Source organism: Buteo buteo, chromosome 4 (assembly GCF_964188355.1).
Source record: "Buteo buteo chromosome 4, bButBut1.hap1.1, whole genome shotgun sequence".
Classification (NCBI taxonomy): Eukaryota; Metazoa; Chordata; class Aves; order Accipitriformes; family Accipitridae; genus Buteo; species Buteo buteo.
In genome coordinates this window covers 43,466,369-43,484,214 of record NC_134174.1, presented here as the reverse complement: position 1 = coordinate 43,484,214, position 17,846 = coordinate 43,466,369, and the positions used below count along the sequence as shown (strand labels likewise).

At 37.0% G+C, this 17,846-nt stretch overlaps 1 protein-coding gene across 1 annotated transcript in view; it reads left to right on the top strand.

Annotated features, from left to right (window-relative positions):
* Nucleotides 1-17,846, top strand: part of LRMDA (leucine rich melanocyte differentiation associated) — a 701,183-nt gene that overhangs the window by 375,858 nt on the left and 307,479 nt on the right. Inside the window, exon 3 of the mRNA XM_075025695.1 lies at nucleotides 15,097-15,223. Within this exon, the coding sequence (XP_074881796.1) occupies nucleotides 15,097-15,223 (127 nt within the window). The remainder of the gene's footprint in view (nucleotides 1-15,096; nucleotides 15,224-17,846) is intronic.

Genomic DNA, 17,846 nt, shown 5'->3' with positions numbered 1-17,846 from the left:
TTGCCTTCAGTAAGGATGAGACAAGGTTTCCAGAAAAAAATCCTGTCAATTTATTTCCTTTAATGTTTTAAGTCCAAGCCTTTCTTTAGCCATTTTTTTCCTAAGTGGCTGAAGTTGCTCTATAGAAGGCCATGAGGCAGCAAAGGTGCTTTGATGTGGTCACTGGAAATGGGGAGGGGCTGGCAGCGGGCAACTGGTGGCCACTGTGATGGCTCTTGGAAATCTGGCAATGCCATGAGTGAGCATTCTTTCATTTATCTGCTTATTTGTTTTTGGTTTTGTTTTTTGAATAAATTACCTAATACTGTCAGCGAGGAATAGTAGTTCATAGGCATACTTGCTATGATACTTCACTTCTCAGTTTTCTTTCAAAACACTCCGGTGGGTTCACATCATCATGTGTGAGGTAAATTACATCTTTATTTGTGTGGCTTGTGCAGATTATGTGCCCCTCAGAAATCAAATTGTCATCAAATTCCTCTATGGACAAAAGAGTGAGCATATGGCTTAGGCTGAAGATAGGCTTATGGCTGCAATATAGACTTCAAATGGGTGAATTTATGTCTGGGAATCTCCAGCCCTTCCACATGGCCGGGCCCAGCCTTTGTGTTGAAGGGGAGGTAGATGCATCTCGAAGTAGCATTGAGTTTACAATTCAACTCATGCAGTCAAGTGTTACCTGTACTTAGTGAAGTGGTAGGGTTTGAGTTTTTTATTAATTTGACTTGTACAAAAGGTTATATTATTTATGTTCTGAGCATTCAAGCATAGTAAGTTGTAGCTGCCTGCGTTTTTATTTTTACAGGTAGAGGACTAAAAATCTGGAGGCAGTGGCAACACAAATAATCAGACCTCTATTCTGGGTTACACCTTCAAATTTCATATTCAATGTTTATTCAGCAACTAAAGTTTGAGATAAACTTTGAACTACATACTTTATTGGGTTTTATATTTAATTTTTATATTAAAAATATGTTAAATGTGTATATGACTTAGTTGTTTGACTAAGGTTTGTATATAATGTCTGTATATTATATGTATATAATTTGTATATAATAGCACATCTTCAGCTACTAGCCTATGTGGCCTGTAATTCAGCCTTCAACCTCAGGTTCTTACGGTGTTTGATTTTATTCTGATGTGATAGAAAACAGTGTTGATTTTTAAATAATATTGTTTTGAATTTAGTCTTTTGGTCCCTCAGTAGGCTTTGTATGTATTGACATGACAGTAAAACATGAAAAAAACCCAGATATCAAATTTCGATGTTGTCTTCCTTTTGCTTGCCTTTTCCTAATCTGTGGAATATCTGTTGTCTTTAAGCATGCTGTGGAGAAGCTTGTATTGAATCTCTTTCTTGGCCATGGAAAAACAAGTGAACTGAGAGCTGAGCCTCTTTCCAGGGCAGTGTAGGCAAATAACACTAGCTTGTTTTTTCGAGGTGGCTCTTTGCTGTCAGAGTGTTCCATCATGGGGCACAAGTGGGTGACTGTCCTTGTGAAGCTGCTCAGAAGGACCCGTTTACTCTAACATGGTCCTAGGACTTTTTGTATTGCTGTCTGGTGTGAAGAGCATTTGAAAATGTACGGGTACAGTGACCAATTAAGATTGTATTGATATGATCTGTGTTTTGGTAATTGTTCATCATCATCTTCTTCCTCATCCCTAGCCTATCAAATCTACAGTTGTGTGTCTTTTGAAGGTGGGATTTATGCTGGACTGTACTTTCCCAATTAGATTTTAGACAATCTTACTAATTTTAGGGATTGAAGGAGGAAAAAGCCCCAACACAAAAAAGCCTGCCATAGATCTCTAGTCTATCCTCTTGGACTGTAAGATTGTTACCTGCTATCTTTCCCTGCCATTGTTTTGTGTAGTTCAATTCTAAATATACTTGCTGTGTAGAAATGGAGGACACTGACAGGAGAATGCTATCTAGCATTTTTTGTGATGTGCATAGTCTTTTTTTTTTTATGAATTGGAAGAAATGTAGTTGTTGTCTACCATGTACATTCCTAGGAAACTTTATTTGCTCACATTTCAGAGTGTGATAATTTTGTAATTTCAGAGTCTGAATTCTAGAGTCTTGTTTTGACCAAGTGCTTTTCACAATTAAATACTGTATGTTTCCATTGCTGAGGTAAAGTGTTAATATTACTCATTATTTTGCATAAGATGAGCAATGGGAAAAATAACCAAAATAAAAACCAAAATGAGCATTAAACTGATAACTTTGTTTTGACCATGCATTCATTGTTTACTTACGTAAACACTTATGTAAACAATTTTAATGCATGTTGCAAGAGTTTAACTGAAATGCCAAACCCCCTAATTTAACTAAACAGATTTAATGAACAGATTATATTAAAACATTATCAAAAATAAAAAAGATATAAGCACATGCCTATCTCTGAATTTGAACTCACATGTATAAATCTTTGCAGGATTACTATAAGGCCCAGTAACACAAAAAAAAGCTGTACAAACAATTAGTCCTGAGCAGTTATCATGCAACAGTGTTTGACCGAGTGCAGTGTGTGGTAATGATTCCCAAAAGTCATGGAGTGTTTCCTTGCTTTCTGCTCTTTGCAAAGGTGATTTATCAGTTTACAAGTTCCTTCCCAAACTCCATAATTGCCTTGACAGTTCCCCAGATGGACTATATCCAAGTTGGTATAAAACAGTACTCATTGCAGCTGGGCCTTCTAATTCATCTTGAGTTAGGTACAAGAATTCTTGTTCTTTTTGTCTTTATTTAGATTTGTTACCTCTCTAGAAACTCTGTACCATGGTAATTGGTACTACCTTCCCCTCAAACACCAGATACGCCTGAAAACAAAACAAAATTCTGTTTAGTAAGACTTAACTGAAAGCTTTTAGTTTTAGGAATGGAAGTAAGGATGAATACAAAACTCAGTCTTTGCATATACTTAGCTGAATCCATCTTCTCTAGGATTCCTGGAATGGATGCCAGCAGGTACAGCTTTGGGTCCAGGTGTCTCGGCAATGCATCTTCTCAGTCCTGCCATCAGTTCTGATTTAGTGCTGCCAGAAACCAGAAAATTCTGTGATCATGTTTGGAAACTGTTGGTGATTCCCTGTTTTGTATCAGCTGAGTGGCTCCTCCTTTTCCTGAACACAACTATTTCCTCTCTCCGTGGGAGTGTCAAACTGGCCAGTTACATCCCACTCCAGCTGGACTTGTCCTTCTGTACGGGATTCATACCTTCCTGCCAAGTATTATACAAGACACATACATACATTTCACAAATGATCTCTGGTATGCCACTAGCTTTCTATAAAGAGATGAAACAGGACATAATGTTAACACTGATGACAGACCTAGTAACACAGTTACTTTGTTTAAACAAGCCCATGAAAAAGTGTTTCCCTCTTACAGCTCTTCTGGTGTTGCAAGCTTCCACTTGGATGATGTACAATTCACTGGAGATTGTGCAGACATAATTAAAAGAAAAAGTTGTCTCTTGCTTGTGTGTATTTGCATTTTAGAGTAAAGCACATTCATGTGGACAATGTTCTGTTTAGCAGTTAGGTAGTCTCCTTAAAAGGATTCTAGTTATTCTTATTTGGCTGAGTTGTGCATAGATTTTGTATGCTTTTATCGTAAGTTTTATAGATCTAATAATCTGTTTACTAGCTTTTGGGGCCTAAATGCTAGTTACAGTAATGAAATCTGTTACAAATAATGGTTTTAGTGCAAAAAGAAACATTGAAGAGCAATTGCCTTACACTTGGAGATCATTAAAATATTTTTAAATATACAGCAAAAGTTAAATTTCTGAAATTGTTATTAAGGCATCTAAGTGATCTGATATTCTTAAGGCACTAATGTCCCAGCTTTTTGTTTTAAGGTCTGTAAGAACTGTTGTTTGCTCAGTACATTTAAAAATAAAAGCATTCTAATTTCAAAACTAGACATGTAGCTTTCTGGTTCAGGCACCTGTGCTAATATAAAGCTTAAACCTGCAAAGCTTGAGTAGTCACCTTTTTACCATCCTTCAGCATCTTTGGACTGATATTTTACCTTAAACTTTTTTTTTTTTTTAAAAGTATACTGTGAACTTCATATGTAATAATTGCTTGAGCGTTAACGATGCTGATGAGCAAAATGTTTAGGAAGAGGATATTAGAAGTTGTACTGTGATTAAAATAAATATTGAAGGACAACCTAGATCCTTGCTCCAGAAACATAAGGTTGTAAAATATTCTTGAACAGAATTTTTGAATACATAACAAATTCGGAAGCTTGTGTGAACAATTTTGTTAGTGTAATTGACAAAACTCTCATTTCAATAATCAGAAGCTATGTGATTTTTGGAAGCTTACCAACAGTGGCTTACATGTTGATTCAGTTACTCATATTTGTTTGAGAAAATGTGCAGTTAAGTACATCTTATCAAAAAACCTTAGTGCAATGAATTTCATTTTAGTACTTTATTGAATCTATTTAAATATGCATTAAAATATTTCAGAGACATCAAACTGAGGGATACCATTGAGTGTTTATAAAGAGATGAATGCAGTGGCCGTTAAGTTTTAATTGTCTCTAATCTCTTGCTACCATGGCAATAAAAATAAAAACTTTTTAGAGGAATATTCTATATAATGCATTATTTACTAGGAATATTCCTAGTCAGCAAATCCATGTAGGTATGAACATATATTTTCTGCTTTTCCATCATTTTAATAGGTAAGTCGTATGCTTCTAATAATCTTTGTGTTGTTCTTGTGTGCATTTAACAGCATTTAGAAATCTTTCTTAATAAAATTGAAAGCTGAAATATCTTTTAGTCATCATCTTCCTCCCCTTCTCAAAAAATTTCATGAGAAAATTAAAAATTTGATATTAATCTACTCTATCTTATTTTGCTGTGCAGTTCTAAAATATTCTGATGAGCCTGGATAAGCTGATGTGGCCTTTAGGGAGAGACACATCAAATACAGGCAGACAGCTCCTGTGTCTGGTAACAAAGACCAAGGAGGTCAAAACTATCCCAACAGGCCTGAGCAGGTCAGTCAGAGGCAAATGTTGAAAATAAAATTTGGTGGGGAGGGGAGTAAGATGCCTGGGTCAAGTCCTGTTCAAAAAGTCAGCTTTGTCAAAAGCTTCAGTCACATTCTTACCTACAGGCAACCTCTGCTGATCCCAACTCATTAATCGAACTGGAGAGCCGTCTTGACCCTGGCTCCTTCCCTTTGAAGTGTGGTGTCCTCTGCAGCATGAGGAAATAATTTGCTGCCTGATTCAATGAGCCATCAGTAGAGCCAGCAGACCTAATGACATGTGAGAATATTAACCTCCTACCACGAAGAGCTGTGAATCTTGAGAGGCAGTCTATAATTCACCCAGCACTCCTGAGCCTTCCCTTTCTGTCTTATTCTTGCACTCACTTTCTCACTCACAGCAAGAGAGAGAGAGGAGAGACCCTCTTGTCATAAAACTTTATTTCTTTCAGTAGTGGGAGCCTTACTGAGCTGCTTGATAATGAGTTACTTTCCTTTTGCAGTTGGATAAAATTTATACTGAAAACTAGACATCCGTCCTGCATATAATCATTTCTGTTTAAAATATGACACAGGCTACATAACTGACATCAAGGGGGTGGTAATCTGAATATTTACCCAAGTAGACTATTTTATGTTGCCTTATTTATTTTTCATCATCAAAGGAAAAAAGTAAGAACAAGGTAACAAACATGCATAACAATGATGTTCTTCTGTATAATGTGTTTTATAGTTGCCCTCAGTCAAGAGGATCTTTCTGCAATCCCCGGCCCCCCCCCCCCCCCCCCCCCCCCCAAGGGAAAACCAGTTCTGCCTGGCCAAGTACTGTGTGTTATATGCACACACAAGGGTGTGTTCTTGCCCTTTGAGTCTTAACAAAGAAATAGGTTGTTGGTCTAATCCTGCTGCTTTAAAAGTCAGGGTTGTTTTTTCTCTTGTTGACTCCTTTAGCATTTTCAGTCACAGATTCAGGTCTCAATGTCTGGTAAGCTTCAGAAAGTGTTCTGTTATTCATGTGGCTAAATAATGAGAAAGGAAAAGGAAAAATGGCCCTGTGTGTATATGCTACTCACTGTGAAAATGGTGGTGATTACCAGACTTTACACTGTTATATACCCATATACAGTAAAATACTGTAAGAGTTTTGGGGTTTTTTTTAATGTCTTTTTATAGTGCTGATTGGTGCTGCAAAAGGTCAGAACTTAGAGGTTATGGATACAGATGGGGAACAGTATCCTACACAGCAAATCCCAGATCAAAAGGACTATTGCTGGCAACTTAGTCTTGTCTGTGCTAGAAAGGTTTTGGGTTTTATTGCTATAACTGTACTGGCAAATTTCTCATATTTGGTGGAAACATAGCTTGCAAAAGCAAATGAAAATACACCAAGTGTGAACACTTCTGATGGTAAAAGATGTTTCTCCACTGGGAGTGAAAGTCAGCAATACAGTTGTGCAGCCCAAACCTTCCTGTTGGAAATTGAGCCTGAATTCTGTTGGGTCACAGTTAGTTAGAGGGTTATTTTGATTCTGAGGACTTGTCAGTAAAACTATTGATGTGTTGTGTGGATCTGGGTACAGACTGAGATACCATGCAGAGGGAATAAAGGAGGTTAGGGAGACAAAGCAGGGTAGATAGCAGAAGTAAGTAATAAATAAATGGCAGTTATATGCTGTGTAAAAAGTACTACAGTGTCTGTGGTATGCCTGTATGCAGATCCCTGTGATTCTAAGTTCTTTTAAAGATATTTTTTAACATTGAGGGATTCGGTGTTATGTCCATTAACAATTCTCTGCTACCATGCTTGAGCAGTCTATTAGTTGTTCTCACCTCTTATAGCTGGTCACAAAGGCCAGTCTCCTTGCCTCTCTCTGCTTCATCTTTTTTATTAAGTTTATTAAAACTAGTCAGATTATACTTTCTTATGGCACAGGCTGTGCTTGGTCCATTCATTATGGTTTCTTATCTTGGCAGGCAATCTGAATTGAACGGCAGCTAGTCCATTATGCACATATGAAGCCCATCACTCCTCCAGCAATGGCCAATTCATCAAACATTTATCTTTTGCCCTCTGAGCAGTGCGTCAATTTGCTTGTCAATCCTCAGCCTTGGTTGTTGTGGAAGATGGGAGAAAAATTACTTTTCTTTTCCCCCTTCTCACTGAAGTCTAGTAGTCGAAATAGGCTTTACTCTACTCACTCTACAGGCTTGTTACTCCCCCCTTCTCTGTGCAAAAAGGGGAGGGGTCAGGTTACTATCTGAATTGCAGAGTGACAGATTGATCCAAGATACAGTAAAGCTTTCATTATGGCACTGCCTTTGCACTTGAATTTGCTCATATTTCCATTATAATACTGTTTTTTAGAGGGTTTATAAATAGGTTCTCAACTTGGCACATGGAGCTGAGAGGAGCTTTTAAGAATAAAGGCATTATAGAGTTTAAAGTTTTTTTTTTGTTTGTTTGTTTTTTTGTTTTGTTTTTTTTTTTTAAAGGTAGGTTTATAAGTTGTAAACCCTGGTTTGGTTTTTTTGCTATTTCTAGTCACTAATACTTCCTTGAATTTCTTCAAGCTCAGGAAATGGCAGTATTTGCATTTTTTTAAAAAGTGCCATTTGTTTTATTGGGACTGAATTCCGTGTTAAGATTGGGGAAAAAGACAAATGAAGCAAGAGACGCTCACATCCAAGTTTGTCTCTTAACTCCTCTAACGTTGTTATTCTACATTGAATACTTTCAAGAAATTTTAGCAGAAGGATGCTTAAGCCTGTACTTAGGAATACTGTTGAAGTGATGCATCCATTGAACTGCAGGGACTTCCTTCCTAGTGGTGGTTTTTCCAGAATGCCTTTTGATAAAATATGAACACATACAGTTGCTTGCTCTCTGCTTGGTAATTTTTAGCTGTGTTTTGCAAACTGTATTTTGTTATAAGATACTTGTTCAATCACTAGATGACTAAGAGCTCATTTTCTGATCCATTTTGTATTATTTTAAAATATTTTATATGGCTTATGTGAAAACCACCTTGCCACAGGCTCTAGTATTACATTGATTGTAATTTTATTTAAATTTACACAAAATTGTAACAGTAATATCATATAAAATCTTGGCATTTTTAATCCTAAGGATGTAATATAAAAATTTAAGCAAAAAGAAGCCTAACATGAAGGATAAAGCTTGAGCTGTATTAATGGGATATCCTCTTGAGTAGAGCGGTATTAAATAAACGTAGTGAAACCTCAGACTTTAAGAGGTTCATTAGAAGAGAAATTGAACCCCACTCCAGTCAGTCTGGTTGCTTCATGGTAGAGTTAGGCCAGGAAAATAATTTTTTTTTTTTTATTTTATTTTTTTTGTCTAGAGTCTTGGTAGGAGAGAATGGTGGTTAAATGACTGAATGGTTGACTGTGTTTTTGTGAGCTACTGAAAACTGTAATTGGGATTTGTACTTTATTTCACTAGGTATAGTCAACCCATATGGGGCACAACTGTAATGGTTCATTTTACCTACTGTTGCAATTTCTTCTAATTTTATTGCAAGACTTTGGACAAATAGGCTATGTTCATCCCTCCCAAATGTATGTACTTCACTAAACCTCACCTGAAGGTCTAATTCACCTTCTTTAAATGCCGATCTTTTGTCACTGGCTGTAAGGAGTTCTGCATAACTGGGATTCTACAGATGGATGAGGTAAATCTGCATTGTTGTTTTTCAGATAATTCCATCATTTGAGGAGCAGTTGCTTAATAGCAAAATCTCTCTTTTCCAAGAAATCCTGCATTTCTGTGTTATGATTGGTAGGAAAGGGTTTGAAGTGTTGTGAACTTAACATTTTTAATTCAGAAGGCCTCTTATCTCTTTTTGTCCATCTATTTATTGACTCTACTTTTGTTTGTGTTTTCTTTGAGGTTTGGGGATGGGTGATGGCTTGTAGGGGTTAAGTGGTTTGGGCACTTTTTCTTAAGCAGTGGAATTTGCTGTGTAAGACTCAGAGCAAGACTATAAAAACCAGATGAATATTCTGGGTTTTCATGAATCCCCACCATTTTAATATGCTTACATAGCTCTAGTTTATGACTGTTTTGCAAGATGTTTTCATTCCAATCTTTTCTGGTAATAAGGTGTCCCATGTAGTCTTGTATGCTTTCAGTGTGTAAGAAAAGGGGAAAAATGAGGGACAGATACTCATTTTATTGCATGTTTGAAAGTTAAGTATGACATTTATATGAAAAGACTTAGAAATTAATTGTAGATCCAGTTCATAAAACAGGGTTAATCTCTTCTCATGGAAATATTTTCTTCCCAGGTATTTAATGATTCTGCTCATTCATTTCTTTCCATTTTCTCTTTTGCTGACCATATTCTCAAGCTTGCCTTAAGTTTTACTCAAAGAGCTGCTTCCAGGTATTTTCTATCTAGCAACAGAAAGCTGGAAACAGATTGACTGGAAGTGATGCAAAATGCTACCTCTAGAGAGCCTGCAAAATACTAACATTCCCTCTGATACTAGACAAAACAAAAAAATTCATGTTTTGGAAACATTGGTAGGCTTGTTCTCCATTGAACAGAATTTTGTGATTCCTGTTTTATGACTTGTCTGGTCTAACTTGGGGCCTGGCCCACACTAGAAATTTTGGAGGTTCTTTACTGTCACTGGGGCGCTTTTTTTTATTTTGTTCTGCTTTGGTCCAGAAGTTGTGTCAGGATTGTCCATTACATCCTCCATTCTGTTTTCTTTTTGATGTATTATCATGCAAAAAATTGGGTATAAACACTGACTAGGACTCAGAAAAGAAAAGCTATTATGCTTGAATGGTGTAGAGGTCATTTTTCGACACTTTACTTGTCTGCTACAGTTTATCTTCTGTTACTATCTCTGTGTGCAGGAGATACATAAACCTTTGATTTGCAGTGGTTTTGTGGTTATAATAGTGAGAGCATGGTCTTTTTTCCTGGAATTTGAACTGAATTCTAGGCACTCTATTTTCTTTAAAATGGATTATTTATTTTTCTGTACTCGCAGGTGAGTGAACCCCCCAAAGCAGGTTTGAGAGTAGAATTCTGACAGAGGCCGCAGCCTGAGGGAGTTTGCACAGAAGATTCGCCGAACCCCTTCCACCATCAGAACAGATTTGGAAATGGCTTGGGTTTCCCCCTTATTTGTATGCTATATTTCAGACTAAATGGAATTTAAAATTGAACAGGAATCAAAGCAAGTAAACCTGAAATGATGTTTCGTGTTCCCAAGGAATTATGTAAAATCTAAATTTACACATGTGTCTGTCTTATATTTTTATACATAGCATTTATTTATTGCTCTTTGTTTTGTTTTGGTGAGGTTAAGTCAAAAGACTAGAAGTCAGGAGCTCTGGGTTTTATTTCTTGTCTCTTAGAAAATTGCTGGAGGTCACCTTTCGTTAGTCACTTAACCTCTCTCTGCTTTACCACAAAATGGAATTTTAAGCTCAGCAGGTTTTTGAGGAGTAATTCATTAATGTTTAAAAAAAAAAGAAAAAAGCCTTGTGCTCCTTGGCTGGCAGGTGCTAGAGAAATAGCAATTACATTTCTGTTCTTTAAATACTGAAATTATCTAGTACTAGGGTTCTCATGTTGATTCTGCTCTCCTGTAATCTGTTAAAACATAAAAGGCAAGAAAAAAGGTATTTTAAAAAGCTCTTGTTTTCTAACAGCTCTGCCTTTAACTTCTGGTAATGGCTATCTCTTGTCAACAGAGTGCAAATCAATTTCAAGGCTAAAGCCAAACTCTCTCATTTACATATTGTTAACTGCTCTCTCTTTTCCTGTTAAACAGGAGGAAAAAGTCATTAGATATGAGGCAGCTGTCTTATTAATGGAGGGGTGGAGTAAAATGTGAGGAACACTTCTTTTTCAGCATATACTTCTGAACAGCTTGTTCCTGTGGACAAAGACAACTGCAGAGTACCAAGGTTTGTCCATTACTTGAGAGGCTTCTGCTTTTCTTCATTTATAAAATCTCGTGTTTTCATTGTCAAATATTACCAAAATAAAGAGCTGCTCTTTACTTTCATTGTAACCAAATCCCCATCAGACCAGAGAGACCATATGAAATAGTGTAGTTGACAATTGCCATGCATAGTCAGAGAGAAAAAAACCCTCTGCCATGACATTCCTTTATGATTAAAACTTTGTTACAAACCATGAATGAATTATGGAAAAGAAAGCTGGAAGAAATCATACTGATTAGGCAAAGGACTTGGATAAAATGACATTTCTGAAACCCTTATATTCTAAAGGATTATTTACTGTCTGCTTACAGAACATCTTAAGTCGTTTTGCAGAGGGAGTCAGTTTCCTGTTTAGCGCAGTGTTTTTGTAAGCTAATGAGGGCAAAGCGTGAGCCATAGGCAATGATGCTGTGATATTAGCTGTGACAGGGAGCTTGATCATAATTATCTTAACGAGGATAGGGTTAATTACAGTGGAAACTTAAAGTTTTTTCTGTTTGAATGAGGCGGCTCTGAATACGTTGTGATATTTTGTCGGTTTGATGTGACTTTGGAAATTGCAATGGAAATCTCTTGGCAACACTTGCTCACCTCTGGGAGCAGAGTGTGGGCCTTGCGATGAGGTAACTGAGATGGTACCTGTGGGTGAGATAATGGGCAGCTTTCATGTCATTAGAGCAGGGAAAAGCAACCTGCAATACACCTTAGTGATGTTTATTAGCCTTTTGAAACTAGGCAAAACAACTACTTGCCATTGCCCCTTCAGTGCTGGTAGTATTGTGATGGTAAGATTGTGTGTTTGTTTTAACATACCAATATCCGGAGACGTTTTTTTCTGCTGTGAACGATGACAAAACAGTGCAGATTTAATTTTAGACTGGTTCTCTTTCTTGGGGGATTTCCCGCTTTTTATACTTGTCTGTTAGGGTGTTTGTGTGCTTCTTGCTATGCTGTGTATATATACACACTCCTCTCCTCTTTTGTAATGGGCTCATAAGGAAATACTTGGAGTATATTAATATAACTATCTCACCCTCATTAAAAATAAAAAAGCCAGTATTTTATAATGATTTCTACCTCAGGTTCTGAAAAATGCTTTCTATATACTAATTCATGATTGCAATCCTTTCTTATCCCCCATCTGCAGATGGGAAATTGAGGCACATAGAAGTTATGGGACTTGCTTAAGTTTGCACCATAAAATCTATTCTGTGGATTGTACTTGAAACTTTTAAATTGTGGAGTACAACTGCTGGGCAGTATTTCCTTATACATTATGATGGTAAAGATTGTTGCCTTGAATTTAGTAGCTAGTACCACTGAATGACAGCAAACACATTTTTTCCTTTATTGTTTCTTTACCAACTGTCTGACCAGTTTTGGTTTGGTGCCATTTTTTTTCTTCCGTTTAAGATGAAAAAAAAGAATTCTGTGAATAGCAAAATAACATATGGCTGTAGATTTATGTTAATGACTAAACCCTCTCTCTGTACTGTGGCAACCCCTGCCATCTCCCTGGACTCTGAATTTAGGTGATTAAATCACCAAGTGCACACTGCTCTGATGACAGGAAAACAACAATTAATAAGTAACCCCCTGTGTAACACGGCTTCTTTTTAACTGAGCAGCTAATAACATTACATGGCAAAAATTATCAAAACCAGACAGGTGTAAGGAGATTTACGCACAATTTTCTCTGCCTATCTATGAAGCTAGTACCCTTGTGTTCAGCCCAGGCTTGTGAAAGAAAGGCTGTTTCAATAGGCAACTCCCTCTAGTGTTTCAAGGCCTTTTGTCCCACTTCATGGCTTGTCATTTTGTTTTATGCCTCCCCTGCAGCAGTGTTGGATGTGTGCTTTCTTCTCCTTGCCAGTTGCCAACCATTTGCTGATTCTCATGATAAGAGTATTATATTTGCATAACATAACTCAGGAACAATGTGTATTTTGATGCTGACACTGACCAGAGCCCAAGCAATGTTTTTTTCACAAAGGACCTATTAACATCCCATAAGGCTCTGTGGTGTTGACAAGGAGGTGGCCTTCTCTGAACTCCTTTGGCAAGTCAAAGTCTTACATTGAAATGTGAGGCTTGGAAATAATCCACTATTTATATAATAAAGAGTATTTAAGGGGAATTTGCTAAACTAGGTTTGTCAAATAAACTGAAATGAAAACTCATAACAGCTTGATAAACTCACTGCTACTTCCTCTGGGTTATTTTGCCTTTTAATGGTACTTGGGGGAAAGCACTGTCTGAAATGTTTGCTGATCTCTCTTCTGATCTTGACTTTGGGAAAACCAAGTCTGTTGCGACCCTCTGCTGAAATAGGTAGCTTAATACAGCATGCTAGCACAGCCCTTAATGGCGTACAGTTTCTGTAGGCTGAATCAAGTTTTTCCGAAACAGCTTGTTAAAGGCAAGTGCAAAAAGTGCGACTGTTACTGTATAATGTTTATAATAGAGGCTTTTGTTCTTCCAGCTTCAGTAATTGTAGTCTCAATGCATTGTAACAATATAGACATGCCATAGGGTGTAGGCATGGCAAATTTTCTTCAGGTCTGGCTGCCCAGCATCAAAATGGCATTAGTTGTACCTCCCTTTAAGAATGCCAAGTCAACAGACTTTGAGGGCTCTGGAGTCCGTGGACTGAAATACACTGTTTCAGTGCTGTGCAAATGTTACTTGAATATTCGTAGTTTAGTGTACAGTACCCAGTGTAAAGGTCATGGACTTGATTTCTTTTGGTTGTTTGAACCCTCTAACTGTGATTTATAAGTGGTCAGCAAGTTGTATCTACCAAAGTGGTTATCTTGTTTTTGTTGGACAGATGAATGTTAATTGTCTGTTTTGAAACCCATATACTTTCTAATAATATTTGTACTCTCCTCTAGTAGTAGTGCCTGTAGAACTCTCTAACAGGGACCTTGGCTGTATTTTGATCTTTGCCAAAAACTGGGGAGAGGGTGAGGAAATCCCCTCAGTATAAATGTCATTGAAAAATGAATAAATAGTATAGACTGCATCTCCCTTATTCATCACATTTTATAAAACAGCCAGGAGATACAGTGATGATCTTCCTACTGGTAGGCATAGTAGATCAGCTGTCAAGTCATGCAATCTCAGCATATCTTTAGGTGTCTGGTAGGTGAATGAGCTGTGAATGCATGTCTGTGCGTATGCTCCATATACCATGTGTCTTAGTTGATTAATGTGTGGGTTTTTTTTCCTGTTGGAATGTGCAAGCGTTAAGAATCAAGTTTTGAATAGATGCCTTAACAAGGTTTCAAGGTGTTCTTTTTAGGTTTTTTCCCTGTACTTTGCTATCAGAGGAATGAATACCTTCAGAATCTTGTTTATTTATAAACCATCATCAGCACTTCCATGTTGTGAAATCCTCCTTTTAAAGCTGTTCTCTGCAGTCTGACCTGTGGCTTGACAGTGGGACAGTAAGTTCAGAAAAGAAAGCAAATGCCTTTTCTGTCTGGAGTAATTCTGTGTTTTATTTTGTAGAGAACATTTTATTTTGTTTGCAGGGACTCAAGAAGCAAATTAAGTGGTTAATAAAAAGAAAAAAAAAATCCTTTCTCCATTTCCTATTATTGCATGTAAGGTAACTGCTAAGAAATGATACTTGAAGTTGTATTTATTATTGTTAGCAGGGTATGATATTTCTTGGCAGAAATGATGGATGACAACTTAAATTTGTGTCCAGGGAATGAAGGTGAACTGTGACAGAGTTATTTATCTTGGGAATGGAGGTTAGGGTCAGGCAAGGCTGGGTGCCTGAAGGCACAAGACATTGACAAATTCATCCTGCAGGCCCCATATCTGAAGCCTTTTGTTTTGGATCCTGGCTACTCACTAAGTGACCCCCATCCTTCATCCTGCCAGCATGTGAAGGATGTGTTGCAGTGCCAGCACTCCCCTTGCCACTAATGCTTGTCATTCACTCTTCTGACAGGCCCAAACCAAAACTATTCCCACTCCTGAAAGGGAAGGTTAAAATATTTATTTCAGCTCATAATGGCCTCCCTGATTTAGTGCAGTATCATTTTTCCTGTTGCCTTTGTCGTTTGCAGGTCACTAGAAGGACTGAAAACATTCAGTTACTTGGAAGAGCTGATCCTGGACAACAATCTACTCGGAAATGACCTTCTGTTACCCAGGTTACCCCACCTCCATACCCTAATGCTCAACAAGAACCAAATATCCTTTCAAAGAAATACCTGCAAAATGTCAAATGAGTTTTATGTGTCAGCCAAATTAAAGTATGTGAAATATAGTTCATGTGCAGACAAAGCATTCTCTCTTTTGGCACCTGGAATACTTCATAGTAATTTATTATAGGTCATTCATAAATGAAATGCGCCATTATATCTTCCTGTTGCTCCATTTTAGTGAGAGATCTAAGTTATGGCTCTGAAGAAATCTTTCTAATAGATAAAATAGAGAAAGAAAATAATGTCAGTGCTACCACTGTGCAGCTGTTCTTGTGTTTGCTTGGGGTTCTGTTGCAGGCTGACCTCTAGTGGAATAGAGAGTGCAGTGAAACGCTATTAAGTTTTTACACTTTAAGTAGCTCTTAAAACATTAAAGTAAAAAAAAAAAATAAAATTAAAAAACCCCAAGAAATGTAATACTTTTCTCTATGTTAATGAAGTTGGTAATATGCATAATTTGGTAGCTGCTGTGCAACCGCACTGTAAAAGCAAGTCACTGTATTCTTGGTGTTCCAACTCTGCATAAAGTCATATAAAATGCTGTCCAAATCAAGGTCTTAATACATTAAAGTATTTAGACGGGTGGTTAAGTCCATTCATAGCCAATCAGTCACTTCTACATATGCCTGAAGTTAGTGCCTGCTTAAGTTTATTCAGAATAAATATTTCAGCATTTGCCTAAGTACTCTGCTGAATCAGAGCCCGTAGTCTGTAGGCTTATAGATAATGGTCTGCAAAAACTAATTATCTGCAAGGGCTGGGCATGGACTTGATTATTAAATAATTTTCCTATACTTTGACCTTTCTGGAGATTTGAAGATGCGTAATATATGGTTTTACAGAAGTGAAGGGCGATCAAATTGTGGCCGAAAGACCAACTGAGGCCTGCAGAGTCCTAGAGCACAGACTGTGAAAGCCCTCTCCTTGTAATTGCAGCATGAGGACAAGGCTGCTCAACTGCAGGCTTTTATTACAGACAATGTAAACAGAGAGCAATTTACCTCCTACTAAAGCAAAATTCTCCTACTGAGGAGAATAAAAATAACTGCAGATTCTATGATTTCTGCACTTATTTTTGACTCTACAAATAAATAAAAATCAGCAGAGCAACTTTTATTCTTGGGGCCCTGGAAATTTGCCAACAGTGTCTCTTGAGCAGTAATGATCATAACTGTACTAGGTATTTGGCTAGATTTCTGGTTAAATGCCAAAATTCTGTGGTTTGGATATGAGTAACTGTTTTTATTGTTTGCTGCCATGGTAAAATCTGAACTGGGCATGCTTTGATGAAGAATGTACAAGAACGTTTTTGCTGATGCTATGGGTGGTGGTATGTCTGGTGCAGCATATCTCCTTCTACAAGGCATGAAATGTAAATTTGGCTGTAAGACCCAAAAGCATGTTCATATATTTGTCCTTTCTGAGGGTGTCAAGGAGGAACTTTGCACTTCCCAAAAGGAGGGCAGGTGTATTGCATAAGAGCTCGGTGAATAAAATCAGATGGGGAAAAAAGTATCCTGTCAGTAGTATTCTTTAAAGAGTTTCTGCTGGTCTCACAGTCTTACTTAAAATACTGTTGTCAAGTGACTAAGCTCTCAAAGTTAATGATAACATGATAAGAAGGATTTGATTTATCCTGGGATTTTTTTAATCAATCTTAAAACTATGAAGTTAGAGCTTTGACAATATTGTAGTGTGTTGCCAGTAATTTAATAGAGGAGTTGCAGAAGTGTTTGTAAAACACCTAATGTATACAAACTGCCCAGAGAAGGAAAAATAACCACTGTCCATCATTAACATTTTTGAGCCCTAGGGAGTAGTTATTTCTTGTAGGGAAGATACTGCAGTCTTCAGAAGCACAGAGATTTTCCGTATTTCTCCCTTCTATGTTGATACCATATTTGAAAAAGGTCTCTTCTGAACTTGAATCACTTCTTTTAATGAGTGATTTCTCTATAGAATTCTTCGAAAAATGTTCAAATAAGAATGTACATTTAATAGAATAATGAAATACATTACAGGAAAGATTGTTTAGTATATGACAGTAGGACTACAGAAAGGATACAAGTGAGCAAAGAATACTGATTTGAAACAGAACTTCAGTGGTGGAATATTACCATGTGTACATAAATATATACATATGGAGAGAAAGAGAGAGGTGAAAACAAACAAAAAGCCAAACTGACCCCTGTGAAAACTGGAATAACATGTAAACTTTAAAACTCCTATGTGAGCTTTCCTGGGGATCTCTTAGTATTACTGTACTCTTTGCTATTTCTCTCCTTTTATTTTGGCTTCATTTTGATCCAGATCCTGTTTTGATAGTTCTGATAAAAGCTGTCTACTCCTTTTACATGGTTCACTTATTGTGTAGTGTTGTATATGTAAATAACATTTGGCCCCTCCTAACATAATGTCTGGATACACTGTACAAATGTGAAATCTTATCTCTAAATCAGGTAGATACTTAGAAGAATCAGCTAATACTTTTTTCTTCAAATAGTGGTTGCATATTTCAGTTACAGTTAGGCCACCATCAGTTTTCCTACTAGAAATGGAAGAAACAAATTTAAATATTACTATTTTAAAAACAGTTTCCTAGTGTTATA